Source organism: Hibiscus syriacus, unplaced genomic scaffold, assembly GCF_006381635.1.
Source record: "Hibiscus syriacus cultivar Baekdansim isolate YM2019G1 unplaced genomic scaffold, ASM638163v2 tig00112107_pilon, whole genome shotgun sequence".
Taxonomy (NCBI): Eukaryota; Viridiplantae; Streptophyta; class Magnoliopsida; order Malvales; family Malvaceae; genus Hibiscus; species Hibiscus syriacus.
In genome coordinates this window covers 220610-243597 of record NW_024063254.1, presented here as the reverse complement: position 1 = coordinate 243597, position 22988 = coordinate 220610, and the positions used below count along the sequence as shown (strand labels likewise).

At 33.2% G+C, this 22988-nt stretch overlaps 1 protein-coding gene and 1 pseudogene across 2 annotated transcripts; one reads left to right on the top strand and one right to left on the bottom strand.

Moving 5' to 3' along the window:
- Nucleotides 1–8393: 8393 nt before the first annotated feature.
- Nucleotides 8394–22344, top strand: LOC120174479 (ATPase 11, plasma membrane-type-like). Of its 2 annotated transcripts, XM_039181306.1 has the most exons (23): nucleotides 8394–8555; nucleotides 8652–8755; nucleotides 8865–8984; nucleotides 9070–9168; nucleotides 9281–9418; nucleotides 9518–9652; nucleotides 9749–9928; nucleotides 10031–10237; nucleotides 10316–10435; nucleotides 10530–10649; nucleotides 10766–10888; nucleotides 10977–11081; nucleotides 11192–11336; nucleotides 11595–11759; nucleotides 11867–12105; nucleotides 12280–12312; nucleotides 12442–12523; nucleotides 12922–13082; nucleotides 13228–13413; nucleotides 13496–13678; nucleotides 13765–13965; nucleotides 17930–17943; nucleotides 22334–22344. In XM_039181306.1, exons 2-21 carry the CDS (start codon nucleotides 8702–8704, stop codon nucleotides 13945–13947), a joined length of 2778 nt encoding a protein of 925 aa, XP_039037237.1. In that variant the 5' UTR covers nucleotides 8394–8555; nucleotides 8652–8701; the 3' UTR covers nucleotides 13948–13965; nucleotides 17930–17943; nucleotides 22334–22344. The 2 variants fall into 2 exon arrangements, with proteins under 2 accessions (XP_039037237.1, XP_039037236.1); XM_039181305.1 differs by lacking the exons at nucleotides 17930–17943; nucleotides 22334–22344 and adding an exon at nucleotides 14101–14359 and having other exon boundaries at nucleotides 8395–8555; nucleotides 13765–13943.
- Nucleotides 15831–17304, bottom strand: LOC120174480 (annotated as a pseudogene).
- Nucleotides 22345–22988: the final 644 nt, after the last annotated feature.

Genomic DNA, 22988 nt, shown 5'->3' with positions numbered 1-22988 from the left:
ATGAAAAGGAAACCTACCTATTTGTTTTATTAGTATTATACGATTATAAGAAATATTTATTTAAAATATTACTAATTAATTAATAATAATAATAATATATATACCATTTAAATGTTATTCTTTGAATTCAAAACCTCTAAAAAAAAATATTACTTTTAGTTATTAAAATCGATCGATGAGTTTAAAAATCTATTCACTTAAAACACTTATCAATTTCATGATAAATATATATATAAACATGATTCCAAAATATGGATATTAAAAATTTTATACAATGTACATCATTAGACGTTAATATTTTGTTTTAAAAATATAGTTTTCATTTGCGTAAACTATATCATTTTTAACTGAACTTTACTCTCTCTCTTATTTCATTTATTATACTTTTAATTTTTCTAATTTACCTACTAAACTTTTGAATTACTTCTATTTTAGTCACTCTAAATTATTTTATTTTATTTTGGTATGACGTGATATTTTTTATTATTTATTATAAAAATAAGTTAAAATATAAAATAAAATAGATTGTGGTCGTCCATTACTCGCCAGCATTGGATGTCACTGTCGACGGCAGTAGATGGTGGTTGTTCGGTCCCATATTTCATCGGTTGTTTCATCTTGACCCCCTAGTCGAATTCAACCTTCATTTTTTTGGAAGATACACCGAATCCAAAAACTAAGACGCCGACCGACATCGACCGCCTTAGATGGTGGTAATTCGGTCCCGGATTTAATGGGTCGCTTCACCTCAACCCCTTTATTCCGAATCTGACCTCTATTTTTTCGAAACATGCTTCGAAGTCCACAAATAAGAGATCGAAAGTAAGGAAATCGAAATGTTTTAGTCGATATTCACGTGCTTTGGGATATTTTCAGTGAAACAACCACCATATCCGAATTCAACGTGTCAAAACGAGTTTCTAGGTACAATTTGGAATCAAAAGGTTGCTGGTTTTGAAGGCCAACGATAGTCGACGGCGACGAGAAAGATGGTGGTGATCTTGCAGATAGTGGAGAAGTGAAAATATTGTTTTATTATTTATTTTAATAATAATAAAAATACTACATCATAAAATAATAATAGTAAAATATTTATAGTGACCAAAACAAAAGTAACTCGAAAACTCATTAAATAAATTATTATTTTTTAAAGTACAATGATTGAAATATGAGAGAGTAAAGTAAAATGAAAAATGGTGTGGTTTACCCTTTTCATTATAACAAAGTTTTATTACACCCTCCTAAATATTATTTTAATAAATATAAGCAGAAATTGATCGTTATTTTTAGTATATAATGAAAAGTGATTTTTATCATAAATATATATTAACTTAGGGGTATTTTCAATGGATCGTGACAAGATGAGAATTGTACCCACGTTGATTAAAAAAAAAGACAATCATGGGGATTTTTTTAATGACAAAAAATAGACAAGGGCAAAGATTGTGCATTTTCTTCTTTTAGACCACGATTATAGAAGTGTTAGGGGTTGTTTGTTTGGCTCTTAATGGAATCATTCAACGTTAAATATTGAACCGTTTAATATTTAACACGTTTGTTTCACACCCTGAATGATTTATACTGACTGATTCAACAAAACAATGCTGAATGATTCAGCATCAAAGTACATTCTGAATGATTCAGAGCCATGATCAACAGCATGTCATATTCATAGTTAATTCATACATAGCCTCCGAATCATTCATCATTTGAATCATTCAGCGTTTAATCATTATGAAATAAACAAACAATCCCTTAATCCACACCAATTAAGGAGAATCTTATGTCCAATAACATCTTAGATGATGATTAATGATTCGGTGACATCAAATAAATCAATAGAGATTTTATGACCATAAAATGTTGTTATAGTTTGATTTTAAATTAAAATGTTAAAAATTATAATTTCAGTAATAAAATAAAGTGTTAATAATCAAATGGGTTTAATAAATGACAACTATATTTCTCAGGATGATGATGCCACGCTCGACGAGCACGATTAATGACGAGTATCATTAAATTAATTTATAAAATTACTAAACATATAATTATAAATTAGTTAAGAATCTAAATGTAATTTAAATAAAATACAATATTTATAAAACATTATTTTTTAGGGTAAACTATACCATTGACCACCTAACTATTTACCCATTTTACTTTAACCACCGATTTTTTAATTTTATAAATCGGGTCACCTAATTATTTAAATATTGTCAATCAAGTCACTTGTTGTTAAATATTAACGGAGGAAATAATGTGACATTTAATAAAATTTGTATAATTATACATTTAGTCCTAATTACTTACACATTCTATTAATTTGGTCCTAACTTTTATTTAATTCAATAAATTCAATCTTCAATCCTATGGTGACATGTGTCACTATGTGATTGGATTTTTTTAATATTTTTATTTAATGATTTTTTCATCCAATCAAGTGGTGTCACATGTCACAAATTGAATGAATCAAAAATAAATTAATCAACAACAACTACTGGTGGGGTTTGAACCTGGGATGCAAGTCGAAAAACTATGTGCTCTAACCACTAAATTGGACCACTAAATTTACCTAGTATATAGAACATAATCTATATAATTTATAATATAGTTAATGGTAATAAATGACCTTATAATGACTCAAACATGAAATAATTGAATAGTACGAAAATATAAAATATACATAAACAAATATTATAATTAATTAATAAATGAATATTTGTATTTATATTTTAAATCACATTTAATGCAAAAATTAAAATAAAAGTAAATTTAATATGCTATAATTGAAATGTATCATTTTACGTATTTTAAATTAATAAATTTTCTTCATTATTCTAATTTTATTGAACTGAAATGTATTATATCTTATATTTTAAAATATTATAACGTCGATCGGATTCTAATCTTATTTATCAACTCTATATCAAAAAGACTAATTCAATAAATAAAGTTTTCCCTAAGATTTTATTCAAATATATAATGAATAAATAATAAAATATAAAATTCTTACTCTATCTGAGATATAAACAAGCTAATGCATAAGTTAAAATGCTTACTACGATAAACCTTCAACAATCAGGAAAATTCTAAATTAACGAAGATATTCGTTTTATTTCAATTATAATATATTAAAATTATTTTTGTTTTGTTTTTTTTATAAAAATTTAAAATATAAATAAAATACATTACATATTAATCAATTATAATATTTGTGTATATATATCATATTATCATATTATCGTATTATTCAATTATTCCATGTTGGAGTTCTTATTAGGTCATTTTCCCTTTTATTATTGTCATTAACTATATATATTATGTCGTGATAGATTTGTCATTTGAATGGTGCAACCCAGTGGTTGGGGCGTTTGCTTTATCTCCTCATGTCTTGGGTTTAAACCCCACCAACAACGGTTATTGATTCAATTTATTTTTTATTCATTCAATTGGTGACACATGACACCATTTGATTGGATGAAAAATTTTATTAAATTAAGAAAAAAATCTAATTACATAGTGACACATGTCATCATCTTATTGAGGATTAAATTTATTTAATTAATTATAAGTTAGGACCAAATTAATAGAATGTGTAAGTAATGAGGATTAAATGTGTAATTATACAAATTTTATTAACTATCACGTCATCTCCTCCGTTAATATTTAACGGCAGGTGACTTGATTGACAAGATTTAAACAGTTAGGTGACTCGATTGATAAAATTGAAAAATCGATGGTTAAAATAAAAAGGGTAAATAGTTAGGTGGTCAATGGTATAATTTACCCTTAAAACAAATGTTTTATAAATATTATATTTTAATTGAATTACATTTATATTTTTAACTAATTTATAATTATACGTTAATACTTTATAATTTAACATTTTATAAATTAACTTAATTATGTTCATCGTTAATGGTATTCTACGACGCTCGACGAGCGTCGTAGAATTTTTCTACCTCTTATATATATAAAAACCAATAAAATATATCTATTTTTTTTATCAATACAATACCTCTGTTTTGAACCTCATTACAATACTCAAATATATTAACTATAAAGTAAAAGTTTAAACATTTTGGCATTGCTAGTTTACCAAACAGCCGCCATCTACTGCTCAACAATCCAACCAAACCTACTACAACCATCAATGGTCAAAATTAAGAAGCAACTAACATGATGATTAAAATATGTTTCAACAATTTCGAATATGCTAAACATAAAAGAAGTAATCAGATCTTATGTTCAAGGGCTGAATTTTAAAAAATATAAAAAATATGTAACTTCTAAAATTGTAGTGGACAAATATAGATTATCAAAAAATATATATATTTAAAATAAGAAAATTCTATAGCATCCAAAGTTGTAGAAGACTTAAATCAATGGAAAACCAGAGAGATTATGGATGACGATGAACTGGACGAGGTTTAATGACGAGCAAGACTAGTTTCCTCTTGATTTAAGTCTCCGATAGCATTGGATGTTGTAGCAAATCGTTTTTCGACGAAGCAAAGTTGTCATTGTCGGTGACTGATGGTGATGGCCGGTTAATCACTATACTTATATAATTTGAAAATTTTAATTCTAAAACAAATTTAATTATTTAAATTAATTATTATTTTTAATAAAAATTTGTAATTTAATTATAATTCTATTAAAATTAAAATTAAATTTTAATAAATGATTAATTTGAAATAAATCATCATACTTTTAAATATTTGAATAATAAAACAAATTTACTTGTAGTGTGTTTCGGTACATCGTTTTAGTGTGTGTTGTAGTGTGCTATGTGCGCCGTAGACTCATCCATCTAAAATATATAATAATTTTAAAATTTTAAATTAACTATTTGTTTTCGAATTTCTTTTTGTTCAAACTTCAAACTCGTTGAAAGAAGAGTAGTTAGTTAAGGATCCGGTAAGCTGCCAAAGCTAACACAAGAACTCAACCAAACGTGAATTACAATTGAAAGGAAAAAAGTTTATAAGTTTTTAAATAGGGTATATTTAGATTATTATTATTATTTTATTTTGGTATATATTTTTTAAAATTATACATACTATTTAGTTTAAGTTTTATTTTGATACTCTGTTATCATCATAACGCAATGCCACATCATCATTGAAAATAAAAATAAAAATGTCACGTCAGTAATCATGTTAAGATTTTGACGTTGAGTATCAAATTGAAACATAAGCTAAACATTATGTATGATTTAAAAAAAATTGGATACCAAAATAGAAATAAAGTAATTGTTTACATACTAAATATATAATTTACCCTTTAAATATTTTTTTATTAAGTTAAAGTGATTATAAAGTATATCTATTCTAATTACTCTTAATTATTTGATAATGAACGTTCAATCGTCCTTGCAGCTGTTGATACTTAAACTTATGACTTCTAAAAATAACAACGATTCTCTTAACCGAAGTAAGTTGGTATTATGGTTACACTTAAATGACTCCTCGACTGATTAACCGCATGCTTTCTTTGACGACTCCCTCTTGCAACACAAATACATTTTATTACAATAATCGTTGTTATATGCATAAATTTTATTTAAAATATATTTACATAATTAAAAAAAAGTTCATTTTTAATATTATGGTTAAATTAATTATAATCTCCAATTTTCTTACTAGAGGAATAATATTTTTTTTATAATTTTTAAATCTAATCTTAATTTTATCTAGATGAGAAGTGAAGAGGGAGTATAAGGGAAAGAATGAGAGTGCTCTTAATGGATCAAAAATGTATGACCTAAAGAAATACAAAGAATAAAGATAAAATGATAAACAATTTGATCAATCGACAAAATATACTTACTTAAAAAATAATATATTTAAATATATATTAACTCCATTCTTCGCATTATTACAACAACAATAACATGTTAAATAAAGACTTAATCAATAATCTTTTAAAATATAGTTTTAATTTTAAATATTTATATTACATTTCAATATATCTCACATTAGCATGCCAAGTCATATATTATTATCATAAAGTAAAAAAATAATACATGCCGATAATGTTGAATTTTAGTAATATATACAAAGGTAATCTTAATTTCACTTCACCAATAATTAGTTGATTTAGTGAGATAAGACACTCGATCAATTAAAAAAAGTTAATGGTTTGAATTATGATATTTGTAAATTGATCGAATTGGGTTGAAAAGGTTACCTCATATTAAGTATCTACCGTACTTAATTTAAATAAATCAAACAATAAATTAAATATTAGTATGTATACCAAAAATCTTAATCTAACATCTTTCCTAAATGATATTACATACATTGGTATTGTAGCATTTAGATAGTTTTATTTCTTTTTCTATGAAATAAAAAATCAAATTTCTATTTATTCAATATATTTTCAAATAATATTTTAAAAAATATTAAAATTTTAATATATATTATTTTATAATCATCCTAAATTATTTTAAAATAAACACTAACAAATTTCATTATTTCTCGTATAAAATTATCTAGTCTCTCGAGCATAAGCGAATCCACTAAGCCTTTTAGGGAAGCAATTGTATATCTATAGTTTTGAATATTATGTTAAATTTACTTTTGTGTGTCGAGGGAAGAAAGAGGGAAGTTATACAGTGCGACATTTTAATATAGAACTAAAATAAATAATAAAATCGGTAAAAAATACCTAAAACATTATTAGTTTTACTTAAAACATCAATTTTTTTAACATTTCCAGTTAAAATGTCCAATAATAACAAAATTTGTAGCGCTTTTCCAAATCCGGTAAAACGTCCAATAATAACAAAACCGGTAGAAATAATAATGTTTCCGGTAATTTTTTACCGATTTTGTTATTTAAGTAATAACAAAACCGGTAGCGTATTTTTTTAGCCATATATTAAGGCTGCCGCACGTGAACATTTCTCGAAGAAAAAACATAAAAATTTGCATATCAATTTCTTAAAAAGAAAGATTATTGGAATTTTATATTCTTATTTATAATTTGATAAGGGACATGGTTATAAATACATATAATAACTGATTCTTAAATCAACTATATAAAGAGGTTATGATCCCCAAAGAAATAGATCATTTTGTATTTTCCCTTATCACGTCAGAGAGTTTATACTTAAGATAATTCTATCTTCTTGGAAGATCACAACCAAGAAAGATTCAAAGATTTTGGCCTATCAATTAATTCAGGTACGCTTCCGCAAATCTAGTTTATTTTATTTTCGATGATTTGGCATGATTAAAATCCTGATTGTTTTCATATTTATTATGATTTGGTTCTAACATCTCTTACTTGAAACCCTTGCCATTTATCGCCAATGTCGAGCTGAACCCCCTCTCTTAGTCTTGCCATATCTTATAATCATTTATTATTAAAATAAGATATTAGAAACTTTATTTTTCATGTGGTGAATGATAAAATAAAAATAAATTCTATGAGAACACTTTAATAAAATGTGATTTTAAATAATACAATATTATTTCAATAAAATAACATAATCTAACCTTTAAACTAAATTAATTATATATAATAATAATATATAAAATAATCTTACATTCCGTAACTTTTATTATAAAAAATATTATAATACGTTAACTAAACCCCCTCTTAATCTAAAGGATCACCGTTTACTATGGGTAAACTACATGTATAGTCCTTAAGTTATAAAAGTGTTATATTTTGATCACTAATCTATAAATTTTTGTCATTTAAATGGTAACTAATCTATAAGAATGACTACTATAAGCTAAATGTTGTTAATGTAAGTCTTCTTGTTAATGTTTTTTAACGGAATATAACTTAATTGATATTGTTTAAATAATTTAATTAATAAGAATCATAGATAAATGAATATTTATTTTATATTTATTTATCTAAATGATGTTAGTGTAAAAATATTATTTGAAAGATTTATCACTTCAATAAAGATACACCTTATAAAATATATCTTTTAAATATATTTTACATGTGATATATATAAAAAATATATCTTTTTCATCGATAATATTATTTGAATATTACTTTAATGAACAATATAAAATAAATATTATTCACAGAAATTATTCTAGATAAATAATCTAAATAAAAACTGATTATACAAATAATTTATCCATTTTATGATTTAACATATTGTACGGACACAGGCGGTTGGTAACTTGGTATTAATTTTTATCTTCTTGTAAAGCCAAACGGGAAAAAGGAATTTTGATAAAAAAAATCTGAAAAGAAGCAATACTAAATGTAGATACCTTGAAATTCCCAACTAATCCCTTGAAAAAGCTTAAAAATTCAGAAAGACCGCAAAGGTACAACAGAGCATAGATTTTTGGAAACAAAAATATTTAAAAAAGTAGGTAAAAGAAAAAGAAAACAAGTTTGGAAATGACTGTTACTGGACATATATATCAATACCAACACTGCCACCACTATTTTAGCGGTTTCTCTTTTTCTGTTTGGTCTCTTTTCTTTTCTTTTGGGTTGTAGATTTGAGGTTGTTGGGTTGTTCTCATTTTGGTTCCTCAACCATAATCTAAAGTTCAAGTCTTTGAAACTGGGTATAATTTGTTCCATTTGCTCGTTGAAGGATTTTTTTTTGTGTTTCTTGGTTGTTCTGTAATGGATAATTTCCTGTTTTTATTGTTTTTCCCCAGCAAGGTGAAGTTTTTGTTTGTTGGTGTTTTGAGCTTTAGAGGAAGAAAAGATGGGGGACAAAAATGAAGTCTTGGAGGCTGTTGTGAAAGAAACCGTGGATTTGGTAAATAGATCTGAGCAAAACATTGAAGCATTTTGTCTGTAAACCATGATATGTTTCGTGTTTACTTGTGTTTAATTTGTGTTTTTGAGAACTTGTCTGATGTGAGCAGGAAAATATACCCATTGAAGAAGTTTTTGAGAATCTGAGATGTAGCAAAGAAGGTCTTACTTCCGAGGCTGCCGAGGAAAGGCTGACCATTTTTGGACACAACAAGCTTGAAGAGAAAAAAGTAGTCGTTTTTATCTTGAGAAAATTCAATTTTGATTCAGGTCTGGTTTTTGCCAATAATTTATCAACTTTGTTGTTGTATTCAGGATATCAAATTCTTGAAGTTTTTGGGCTTTATGTGGAATCCTCTCTCATGGGTTATGGAAGCTGCTGCTATCATGGCCATTGCTCTTGCAAATGGAGGAGTCAGTGATGTTTATTTTAATGGATTTATGGGTTATTTTATCAAAATTCAGTGGAAGATCTTTGTCATCTTAGGCTTTTTTAAAAATGAATTTGATATTGTGTCTTTTGCAGGGGAAGCCGCCTGATTGGCAAGACTTTGTCGGTATTATTACTCTGCTTTTCATCAACTCCACCATCAGTTTTATTGAAGAAAACAATGCTGGTAATGCAGCAGCTGCTCTCATGGCTCGTCTTGCTCCTAAAGCAAAGGTACTGTTCGTGTTTCCTTTCACGAATTTGTAGTTTCAGTGCGATTTCTTTCGGTGTTCCATCGTTGTTGTTAATCACTGATGAAATCTTTAATCATAGGTTCTTCGAGATGGAAGGTGGAATGAGCAGGATGCTGCTGTTCTTGTGCCTGGAGACATAATAAGTATCAAATTAGGTGATATTATTCCTGCTGATGGCCGATTACTTGAGGGTGATCCGCTTAAAATCGACCAGGTAGGTTTGCTGTTTATCAAATTGGTGCTTGATTTACTGTGTTCATGTTGGTTTATCCAAACCTTGATTGTTTTTGTTGTGTTTGGCTGTTTGCAGTCTGCACTAACCGGAGAGTCCCTTCCTGTAACGAAAGGACCTGGTGATGGTGTTTACTCTGGTTCTACTTGTAAACAAGGAGAGATCGAAGCAGTGGTTATTGCCACCGGTGTTCATACTTTCTTCGGGAAGGCTGCTCACCTTGTAGATTCTACTAACCAAGTTGGTCATTTTCAGAAGGTAAGTATATTGATTCATCATCATTTTTTGTTTTACTATGTTGGAACTTTGTGCTTTTGAATATTATATATGTTAATTAATTCTTTCTTTTACATCTTTTAGGTCTTGACAGCGATAGGGAATTTCTGCATATGCTCTATTGCAGTGGGGATGCTAATAGAGATAATTGTCATGTATCCAATTCAAGACCGGAAATATCGTCCTGGAATCGACAATCTTCTTGTTCTTCTCATTGGTGGAATCCCGATTGCCATGCCTACAGTTTTATCAGTTACTATGGCTATTGGTTCTCATAGGCTATCTCAGCAGGTTTGTTTCAAAAAAATATTGTTTAACCACAGTTCAAAATATATGTTCTCATTAAGGGTTTGTTTATAATTTCTACAGGGAGCTATCACAAAAAGAATGACTGCAATCGAGGAAATGGCCGGCATGGATGTTCTTTGCAGTGATAAGACGGGAACACTGACACTGAACAAACTTACAGTTGACAAAAATCTTATTGAGGTCTGCTGGATAATTTTACCTACTGGCTACAGATTGAACCTCCTTGGGGAGAAGGTGTTTTATTCATTACAATGCGTGTGAATTAATGTGTCAGGTCTTTGCCAAAGGAGTAGATCCAGACACTGTGGTTCTAATGGCAGCTCGAGCATCTAGAACCGAGAACCAAGATGCAATAGATTCTGCAATAGTTGGGATGCTGGCTGATCCAAAGGAGGTAATTGGGCCGATCCAGTGTTGATTCTTATGAGAAATCTTTTGGGTTCTTACTAATTTTTCCCCCAAGTATCTTTCCTTCACTTTTTTTTTTCTGATCTTCTTTGGTTCTGTCAGGCACGTGCAGGAATTCAAGAAGTACACTTCCTTCCTTTCAATCCTACAGATAAGAGAACAGCTCTAACTTACACTGACGGTGATGGTAAAATGCACAGAGTCAGTAAAGGTGCACCTGAGCAGGTAGCTTGTCTCATCACCTTTATTCCGATGCTTATATATGTATGCATTTGTATAGCATCCTAATCCTTGCCTACAAAATGCTTCCTAGATCCTAAATCTTGCACACGATAAGTCAGATATTGAGCGAAGAGTTCATGCAGTCATTGATAAGTTTGCAGAGCGAGGTTTACGATCTCTTGCAGTGGCATACCAGGTAATTTTGATTGTAGGATTATGTCTCTAGTGCTAAGCTTCTGTCTCTCTTTCAGTCATTTGTAATCAAATTAGAACTAATCAAATTGTGGCTCCTTTGTCATTCTGCAGGAGGTTCCTGATGGAAGGAAAGAGAGTTCTGGTGGTCCATGGCAGTTCATCGGTCTCATGCCTCTCTTTGATCCACCTCGGCATGACAGTGCAGAGACAATTAGGAGGGCTTTAAACCTTGGAGTAAACGTCAAAATGATTACAGGTGGGTTTCTTGTTGCAGTTAATGTGGTTATTGCCTAATTACTTCAGAAAGTGTTTTCCAGTTACTAAAACTGATATAGCATTCCATGTATCTAAATGCTTTGAAGTGATTTGATCTTTATAGTTATCACATATGTCAGCAGCTTATCCTCCTCTGTGGGGATTGTATTTATTTTGTGTCGAACTTTTCGGACCCTTATTGTGAGGTGTCTTGAATTTCTTAGTACTTAATGTTGCTGAGCCTTGTGACTTCTATCAGGAGATCAACTGGCAATAGGAAAGGAGACAGGGCGCCGTTTGGGCATGGGAACCAACATGTATCCATCATCTGCTTTGTTGGGACAGGACAAGGATGAATCTATAGCTGCCTTGCCGGTTGATGAACTAATAGAAAAAGCTGATGGCTTTGCTGGTGTTTTCCCTGGTATTTATTGTTTTAGATTTGATGTTTTCTTGACGACATTGTAAATCGTTTCCTGCGTTCGTTCCCTAAGCTTGTTTTTTGGTTTTCCCTAATTTATGTTCGTGCAGAGCACAAATATGAAATAGTAAAACGCTTGCAAGCCAGGAAACACATCTGTGGCATGACTGGCGATGGAGTTAATGATGCTCCTGCTCTTAAGAAGGCTGACATTGGGATAGCTGTTGCTGATGCAACTGATGCAGCGCGAAGTGCTTCAGATATTGTCCTCACTGAACCTGGACTTAGTGTCATCATCAGTGCTGTCTTGACCAGTCGTGCCATTTTCCAAAGGATGAAAAATTACACTGTAAGTTCTCTTTGACCCTGATCTTTGTAGAATTTCATCTGATGTCATAAATGCCAGTACCTATTGGCAATTTTGGTGGTGATATCTAAATTTGTCATGTAGTCTGCGAGTCCTTAATCGGTAGAATGTGGTTATTACATGCGAGTGTGCTTATGTTTGTCTTTTTCCTGGCAGATTTATGCAGTTTCTATCACAATCCGTATTGTGGTGAGTAGGAGCAGCTCCCCCCCAACAACTAAAATCGTTCCATCTTTCACATCTCTTTTCTCTACTAACAGTGTCAAAATAAGTATTATTAACTGCCAATTTTTTTCTGTATGCTTTGCCGGATGTCAGTTGGGATTCATGCTACTGGCCCTTATCTGGAAATTTGACTTTCCGCCATTCATGGTGCTTATCATTGCAATCCTCAATGATGGTCTGTTCTCTCATTCTCATCCGAACTTATCTTCTATCTCTTCTGTATGTACTAATTGTGCTTGTTAGAACTTTGAAGATTTCTCGGTTTTCTTTTTTCAATTCGTTTGATAAGCCGTTCAATTAACTACGTGGAAGATTTTAGTTTTGAACAATAAATTAACTTACAAGTGCAATATTTTCCATAAGCACTTCTAAACCTTATGGTATTCCATGTTGCCTCCAGTTCATTAATGCTCATTTTAAGTTGCACTGGCTTTTATAAAATGCAATATTTTCCACTAGCGTTCATAAACCTTAGTGTGGATAATTGTTGGCGATGTGTCTGTCTATATATATATACTCTGTTGTCAGCTTTTCACGACTCCTTGTAAACAACTAGTTTTCGTCAAATTTCAGGTACTATTATGACGATATCCAAGGACAGGGTCAAACCATCACCTCTACCCGACAGCTGGAAACTGGCAGAAATTTTTATTACTGGAGTTGTTCTTGGTGGTTACCTGGCAGTGATGACGGTTATATTCTTTTGGGCTGCATACAAAACAGACTTTTTCCCGGTATGATGAGCTTCCTTAGTTTTGGAAGATCTACTTTAGTTTCAACTATATGTTTGATTGTTTGTAAAATCATGTTGTGTATATTAGTATTGCTCATGATCTTCAGATGAATTAAACAGTTGATTGAATTGTTTTAACTTGCCAGCGCATATTTGGCGTGTCGACTCTTGAGAAAACAGCTCATGACGATTATAGGAAACTTGCCTCGGCTGTGTATTTGCAAGTGAGCATTATAAGTCAGGCCCTAATATTTGTAACGCGATCCAGAAGCTGGTCTTATGTTGAACGTCCGGGTTTACTACTAGTGGCAGCTTTTGTGGTGGCTCAGTTGGTGAGTCGGTTTTCTCTGTTTGAATTGCTGTTCCTTCTTGTAAGTAGCTGGAAAACTGATCATTCCGTTTGATTATGCATAGATTGCTACTCTTATTGCGGTCTATGCAAATTGGAGCTTTGCGGCAATTGAAGGGATCGGATGGGGTTGGGCTGGTGTTATCTGGCTCTATAACATAATCTTCTATATGCCGCTTGATTTCATCAAGTTCTTCATTCGCTATGCTTTGAGTGGCCGCGCCTGGGATCTTGTTATCGAGCAGAGGGTATGCTCTGTCTGTTAGATGGTTTCCCCATTCCCCCTCGTTGTTATCTCGTGTGTGCTAATGGGTTTCTTTTTCTTTTTACGTAGATTGCATTCACAAGGCAGAAAGATTTCGGAAAAGAACAACGCGAGCTTCAATGGGCTCATGCACAGAGGACATTGCATGGTTTGCAGGCACCCGATACCAAGATGTTCACCGAGCGAACCCATTTCACAGAGCTCAATCAAATGGCTGAGGAAGCCAAGAGGAGGGCTGAAATCGCTAGGTAAACAGCTTGTCAGCTCAGCTTACATTCACTTCTGTTTACTGGTTGAGTTTTTTAGTCACTGTTTTCTTAGCTCGGCTACTATCCTCATGCTTGAAATATTCCTTTCGAGACAAGTTTAGACTCATTTCGTCTTCTTTAATGTCAAATTTTCCAGGTTGAGGGAACTGCACACGCTGAAAGGTCATGTCGAATCGGTGGTGAGATTGAAGAACCTTGACATCGACACGATCCAGCAAGCGTACACAGTCTAGAGGGAATGAGCTGAAAGGCATACTCTGGTATTATACGTAAATGAGAAGCTGTAAGAAACAAAAAAACAAGCATGTTCTGGTCATTATCAGAGACTGAAACATTGCATTTTGTGCCGGATAGAGTGCTCTGCAGTTTAGCTTTTATGAACATGTATTTTTATTACTGTTTGTATTTATTCGAGCCCTTTTCTTTATCCTGTTTTGTCGAATCAAAAACAAACAAACTCTGGAAAATAGTTTATAGTTTTGTTGGGGAAATAACAAGAGCTTCATACTGTTGGTAGTAATCAAAACCCAGAATGAGCTGCTGGCTCCGGCAAATGTTTAACCTCAAAAATGTTGATGATAAAGTGATTATAACATGAGGATTGTCAGGTTTAGAATTGCGTGTAGTGGAGATAAGAATGCCCACCGGTGTGCTTTGACTAAGTTTAGACTTTGCTTTAGGGATGAGAATGGGTCAGGTCGGATCTGATTTTCGGTTAACTTACTCGAAATATTTTTCATCCAATCTGGAAATGACCTAAAAAATATAAAATCTTTACCTGATTTGAATCCGATTTGTCTTTTGAGATAAAATTCAAACTCAATCTGATCTAACTAGAAATAATATATTTATTAAAAAATATTATTTTTATTTGATAAAAATAGAAATTTAATTGAAAAAAATAATATATAGAGAGGTATTATTGTAATTATCTCTAAATATAAAGATAAAATTATATGTTTTTCTTAGGTCGGATATTTTTCATCTTAAATCCGAATTCGACACGATCCGAACACAATTTCTAAAAAATTCTGATTCGATCCAATTTAAATCTGATTTTTTTTTAAAAATCAAATTAAACTGGATCAGGTCGGGTTGGAACCCGTTGAATTCGAGTCCCATTCCCATCCCTCCTTTGCTTCTCGGAGTGAAAACGATGCACATCACACGTTGTACCGTTGCTATAGCTGAGAAAATGGAGTGCAAACGACTCATGCATGACTGTTTCCGAGGGTTATGGTCTTGCTTTTCACTGTTTAAGATTGTTTGGATTTAGACGGGAGAAGACAAGCTAGTAGTTTTTTTTTTCTTTATCGGCTGTAATTTGTTTTAAGTAAATTATACGAGAGACCTCTTATGTTTTTTGTTTGTTCAATTTTAGTCACCAGTTTTTAAAAAGTGATTTTGATCTAATTAGTCCGTTTGGTTTTAGTCACTCGTTCGTTAATTCCCGTTAACTATTAACGGAAGTCTGAGCTGATAATCTAAAAAAAAATCACGTGTGCTTTTCTTCTTTTTTTGGTAGTATCTGATGTTTTGGCGATTGTCTCCGAGACCAACATTGCTATTTGCTATTTTATAATAAAAAACAATAGTATATGTATATCATTATAAACGTAGAATTCACAAACCAAAATTGCATCCAAAATGCAAAGGCAAGGGATGGTAACACCTCACACATGGAGTGGTTCCCACCCAACAGTTCATCCCAATACCACAGGATAATAATTTTCCGTTTTTTTTGTGAAGCCAATTCCAAGGAAATGTCAACTGATGTAAGCTTTCACATATGGAAAATACAACTTTTTCGGCTTTCCGTGGGATAGCAAGAGCAATTCAAAGCTGAATTTAATACTCAAATCTCGATGAGAAAAACATGTTATTTAATTACATTCTAAGGACAAAAAAAAAATTACATATCCACAACTAAAACCCAACACCATCACCAATACATTTGGATTCAATGCCATTCACTGGGTTATTATTGTTCATTATATAGTTGCTACTACACGGTAACTTAAACAAGATAGATATAACTTAGTAAGTCCAAGACCATAAGGCATGATCATCAACAGGGAATCCGAAATTGCAGGAATTTGCAGGCGGATAGGAGTAATCATAGTCGTCTTCGAGTTTAGGGAGGACGTTTGATGGAAGATGTAACATGGCCGTACCCAAGTTATCTTCTTCTTGCGATAAATCTGACTGGTCTGGTTCAAAATGAGCAGACACCACCGAGACCTTAGACTCTTCACCCTCGGAAGCCTTTGATAGTAGCTCTTTCCCCTTCATTGATAACTTATCTGTGAGCTCAAGAACCTGTAACAAATATGAAAGGTAAAATAATTCAGAAATATTTTTGAGGGTGATTATACATATTAATAATATAACATTTATATGAAATAGATACAAGTAAAATTTTAGGGAATATAACCAACAAAATAAATAACTAATAAAAGAAAATTCGGATTTGAGAGATTTAGCTAATTACAAATGACCTCTTGTTTTAATTTATCTTTCTCTTCGAGGAGATCATCATAGTCGGCCTTGAGGTTATTATAACTGGCTTGCAAACAGTCGTAGTCTTTCTCTATCTGCTTCGTCTTCCATCGAGCACGGCGGTTCTGGAACCATATAACAACTTGCTTTGATTGCAGGCCGAGGTCTTTGGCCAGCTGAATTTTCCTTTCCGGTTCAAGCTTGTTATCGGCCTCGAAGCTTTTCTCGAGAGACTGGACTTGCTCGACGGTAAGTCGCGTCTTCTTCTCTGGTCGATGTAAATACTCGTTTATATCGCCATCTCCGTTGTCTTCTTCATCAAACGTCGTAAAAATGATCTGTTTCGATCAACACCGTCGAAGCTTAACATCGATCTTTACCTGAAACCGAAACAAGCAAGGATTTTTAAAGAAACCCAAAGTGAGAAAAGAAGAAGATGATGGAGAGAGTACCGAGAAAAGATGAAGGAGAAGAGCCTGGAATGAAGAGGGTATGAAGAGACTCAGAAGAGGAAGAAACCCTTTGACTTTGAAGCAAAACAGAGGGATTACTAGAACCAGGCATGAAAATTATCAATCTAAAGGATCGATCTTCTTTTTTTCAATATATCATATTAACCGGAAGAAGATCTCAAAATTTAAGGACCAAAAAGATAAAGAAGAAATTCTTCACTTATGGCGAAAGAAGCTGGTGATGATGATTTCTGTGATATGGGAAGTATGAGAACACCGGTAGGTCACACCCATCATCACTCGGAACAAGTCGAAATTTTCTTGATCTTTTGGCAAAAGAAAGTGATACAAAGAAAGCTTGGGGAAGATGAAGAAGTGGCAAAGGGATAAAATTATCTGAATAGTACAATAAGGAGTCAAATTTGATGGCATGGGGATGGAAATGGGTCGGGTCGATTTTTTAGTCGGTTATTTGATATAACTGACATTAATTTTTTTTACTATCTCTTTTCTGACATCGTTTGATCAATATTTTTCGAAGTAACACCCTTTCTGTTGAGCTGGCGAAAGGCACGTCTCCAGAGACGCGCCTTACCCGTGTTTTCGCTGAGTTGGATGCCACGTGTGGAAGGCGCATCCCCGGGGACGCGCCTTCACTGACTCGACTGCCATGTGTGGAAAGCACATCCCCGGGGACACGCCTTCCATTAAATGCCATAAATACCACCATCCGTTTTCCCTAACTACCCCCTCCTCCCCTATATAAACCCCCTCAACCCTCCCTCATTCTTCACACCAAAATCATATTCTCCTCTATTATATAACTCAAATTCTCCAACTATTTGAGTTTTAAATTTGTTATTAGTGGTAAGAAATTTATTTTTATGTTAGTATTTTTTTAAATAGTTATTATATTTTATATTAATATATTTATGTAAATATTATTTTTTTATTAAAATAATATTTATATAATTATTATTTATTTAGAATTATTAATTTTTTTTGCTAATTATATTGTTTTGTCTATAGTTATAATGGAAAACGAAATGTTGTTGCGATTGGATATTGATCATATCTCCAGACATTTTAGTGATATGGTAATATTTTTTATAATTAATGTTAATATTTAAATTTATTTTTATTTTAAAGTTATTATGAATTTATATTAATTTTTATTTTTTATAATGTATATTATTTAGGATACTGATCGTATTTTAGAGACTTTTATTAAAAATCCACGTATACCGACACCAGAACATATTTTGCCATATTTGGCTTCTGCCGGGTTCGGGTATATTGCAACAATTATAGGCAGTTGCAAACTCGAACCTGTCCTAATTTCTGCACTGATTGAGAGGTGGAGGCCCGAGACACACACTTTTCACTTTCCATGTGGAGAGGCCACAATTACATTGGAGGATGTCTCTATGCATCTGGGGCTTCCCGTCGACGGAAATATGATGTGTGGTATGACGGATGGTGATTGGCAATCAATGTGCATTGATTATCTTGGAGCTGCTCCGCCAGAGTTTAATGGAGGTAGAATAGCTTTATCTTGGTTGAAAGCTAATTTTGAGGTTTTAAATGAAAATGCTTCAGAGGATCAAGCAAAGGCATGTGTTCGGGCATATATTCTACGAATAATTGGAGGAATATTGATGCCTGACAAATCTCGCAACCAGGTGCATTGTATGTGGTTGTGGCATCTGATCGATTTTGATGAAACTGGAAGATATAGTTGGGGCGCTGCAGTTTTGGCATTTCTCTTTAGAGAAATGTGTCGGGCGACGAATTATAAGAAAACTGCTATCGATGGATGTATTCTGCTTCTACAATCATGGGCGTGGTTCCGCATGCCTTTCTTATGCCCGATCGTGAATGAAACATACGTATTCCCTTAATTGTTGAGGTAATTTTCGAATTAAATTTTGATTTAAATGTTTTCAATTAAATAGGGTTATATTTAGTTTATAATATAATTCATAGGTGGTCGATAAAAAGAAAGGACCATAAAAGTATACCTACTGGGTTAGAGAAAATTCGTTTACTTATTGATACGAAAGCTGGGTCTGAGGTATGTTTTTAAAGTTGTTTAATTATTAATATTTTAATTTAAAATGCTAGATATAATTAGAATATTTTATTTATTTGAATTGTATATTTATATTTCAGTTTAAGTGGATACCTTATGCGAGCGATGAAGTGAAAACTTGCATCCCACCCCACCTTAGTGGGTCATTAGAGGTATGGATATCGATTATACCTCTTATATGTTATGCTATTATTGAGTGGCATCCAGTTGATCGCGTGCTCCGTCAGTATGGTTGTACGCAATATATTCCTGGAGCACCTAGGAATTTAGACGACGTGCATAACATAGATAGACGAGGAAATAAAGATGTTAACTGGGTGGTGAGACACATAGATTGGATTGCGCTTTGGGAGAACCGATATACATTGTTGGCCCCTCGACAATATTACGCTGAAACTGGTCATATGGTTACGGATAACTATATGGACTGGTTTAATGAAAATGGGAAACCGTTTCTACTTTCGGCGGAAGAACGAGGGGTTAACATTCCTAGGCGCCGAGAAAGACGTCAACCGTCTCAATATCATCGTCCCCCGACGCGTGGACGGAGAGAAGGCGCTACCGGTTCTGCATCAGTCCCACCACAACATCCTTATCTGTCGATGCCGCAGGGGTACATGTCCAGCCCTCCACTTCATATGCCAAGCCCACCAGTTTATATGCCATCTCCGCAGGGTTACATTCCTAGCCCGCCAGGTTACATGCCTAGCCCGCAGGGTTTTATACCATATGGAGGTGCATATACGACTATGTTTAATGATCCAACATATGGTTCATATGCATCTTATTTGGCTGGTGGTGCTTCTCCGCAGACACCTCAATCTCCATCTGGATCACAGACATCGATGCCAATGTTTCCACAGTTTTCACAGTTCCCGGGTAGCGGTGGGATTGTTACTAACACTCCTCCAGGGTCGTTATTTTATACAGGCCCTTCAGCCCCTTCAGCGTCAACTACACCAAATGAAGAAAATGCTGCCGATGATGATAGTGAAGATGAGGAGACTGAAGAACAAGTTCCACGAAGAAATCCTCCACGAAATAGACAACCACCGCCATGTGGAACTCATTCGAGAAGACGACATCAGTGATCCAGTTGTATTTAATGTTATTTAAATAGTTATATTTCAGAATTTTATGTAATTTGGTTATGTTATTTAAATGTTTCATGGTTGTTACATACATATTTTTAATGTTATTTTTTATTCACATTTAACATTAAATGTTTGATAAATGTTTTTAAAATACAAATTATATTATTCGAAATTTAAAATAAAAATAAAAATAATATTATTCGAAATTTAAATTTAAAATATAAATTATAGTATTCAAAATTTAACATTAAATTTCAACTTAATATTCCAATTGTATTCGAAATTAAAAGTTATATTCCAATTATAGTTCACAATACTTAAATTGAAATTAAATTTATCCATACATATGATTTTATCATTAACATATATATTAAAACGTATACATTAAAATCAACTTATGTTGAGTTAATCGATCGACGGAATCGGCCAAGAGGGGGGTGAATAGTGAAATAATGGGCACTGATATATCTAGTGTCCCCGAGGGACATGAGTGACATAATAGTGCAATGATAACATATTCTCTGAGAAAATAATGGAAGGCGTGCCACCGAGAACGAGCCTTCATGTGAATAGTGAAATAATAGGTACTGATATATCTAGTGTCCCCGAGGGACATGAGTGACATAATAGGGCAATGATAACATATTCTCTGACAAAATAATGGAAGGCGCGCCCCTGGGAACGCGCATTCATGTGAATAGTGAAATAATAGGTACTGATATATCTAGTGTCCCCGAGGGACATGAGTGACATAATAGGGCAATGATAACATATTCTCTGACAAAATAATGGAAGGCGCGCCCCCGGGAATGCGCCTTCATGTGAATAGTAAAATAATAGATACTGATATATCTAGTGTCCCCGAGGGACATGAGTGACATAATAGGGCAATGATAACATATTCTCTGACAAAATAATAGAAGGCGCACCCCCGGGAACGCGCCTTCATGTGAATAGTGAAATAATAGGTACTGATATATCTAGTGTCCCCGAGGGACATGAGTGACATAATAGGGCAATGATAACATATTCTTGACAAAATAATGGAAGGCGCGCCCCCGGGAACGCGCCTTCATGAGAATAGTACTCCGATTATAGACACTATTATATGCAACATATTATAAACTTTCAAAACAAACTTCAGTTCACAAGCTTTCAAATTCTCAAATTCCCAAACTCTAAATTCTCAAATTCTCTGAAAATGAGTCGTCTTTCTGATGTTGTTTTGTATGATGGAGAAATTAAGGAAGCTGAAGAGGGGGTTGTTTTTGAGTCAAATCATTATATCCCCTTAACCTTGAAGAGAAACATCACAATTGAGGAGTTAATCACAAAAATTTCGTTAAAGATTCGTGTAGCATGCCAGAGAAGACTATCTTCACTTCAGTACAGATTTCCTACTGAACTTTTTCCGCTCACGTATACATCATTTCAGCTTTCAAACGATGATGATGTTTCTATGATGGTTGATGCTCATATGGGGAGTTCACAATCTCTTATTGAAATGTATGCCACTTTTATTGAGGTTCGTGCAACTCGTGGTCTCTCATATTCCTCTAACTTTGGCATTGCATATCAAACTGATCAAGTTGATAGCCTGACACAACTGATCTGTAATGATTTCACATCATTAATGGCGGATCCAACGCCAGATACCATGCCATCAAGTTCAATAGGAAGGCATTCATCTGCAACTGCTTATGATCTCAACCCACGTGGCTTCACCAATAATCCATATGGCAACATCTCTTCTACTTCAAGGGGCATACATTCATCTGCCAATGTTTTCGACTTACATATGGAAATGCCAACATGACGACAGTCTATTCACATCCCACATGATACAATAGCCTCAAGTTCAAGGGGAGGACACGCAAGCGGGAACTTATTTGACCTCAACATTGGATTATCGGAGGAACCCTCATCTCCACCAGAAGAACCTCTTCGGGAGCCAGGTGCAGATGGTGCTGAAATGGGATTATTCGTTGAACCTGACTCACCACAGTTTGACGTACATTATGATAATGACGAGGATGTCGTTCCGATAAATACAACACCAGCCGAACTTCCTGCACATATGCATGAGGCTGATTATGATGCAATGTATGAGCCTAAATTTCCAGATCTTCCTGATGTTGGCAACTATGGACTTCAATCATTAGTCAATGACGGTAATTTACATATTAGAATGGAGTTCGCATCGAAGGAGGAATCAATGATAGCAATAAAGAGTTACAATATTCATAACTCAGTTAAGTCCCGAGTTGATCGATCTAACACGGAGAAATATGTCTGCTACTGCGTCCAACATGACAACGGATGTCAATGGATGGTCCGTGTATCAAAGAGGAAGAGGAAGAACAACTTATGAGAACTAACCAGATACAACGATCCTCATACATGTTGTGCAACAGGTATAAACCAGGATCATCCCAACATGGACTCCAACATTATTTGTCAAGCAATCATGCCCATTGTGAAGCAAAGCTCTCATATAGCTGTTGCAGTGTTGATTTATGCTATACAATCACAATATGGGTACACTGTCTCATATAAAAAAGCATGGTTGGCAAAACAAAATGACATTTGCAAACTTCATGGCGAATGGGATTCCTCTTACAACGAGCTGCCCAGTTGGTTTCATGTTGTGCAAAGACTTAATCCCGGGACAATTGTTGAGTTCGAAACTCAACATCATTACGTGAATGATCGAATGGTTCGCGATCGCTTCCAATTTTACCGTGTCTTTTGGACTTACCCTCAGTGTATTAATGCAGTCAATTACTGTAAATCAGTTGTCCAAATTGATGGTACTTTCTTGTATGGGAAATACAAGTAAGTTTTATTATTGGCTGTGGTCCAAGATGGAAACCGCAATATTCTTCCT

What these genes read in the sequence shown, in the direction of transcription:
- LOC120174479 (XM_039181305.1), top strand. Translation starts at nt 8,702, where the DNA reads ATGGGGGACAAAAATGAAGTCTTGGAGGCTGTTGTGAAAGAAACCGTG. An exon ending in CTCATAGGCTATCTCAGCAG is followed by an intron (nt 10,238 to 10,315) that starts GTTTGTTTCAAA and finishes TAATTTCTACAG; the next exon opens with GGAGCTATCACAAAAAGAAT. An exon ending in AAAGGATGAAAAATTACACT is followed by an intron (nt 12,106 to 12,279) that starts GTAAGTTCTCTT and finishes TTTTCCTGGCAG; the next exon opens with ATTTATGCAGTTTCTATCAC.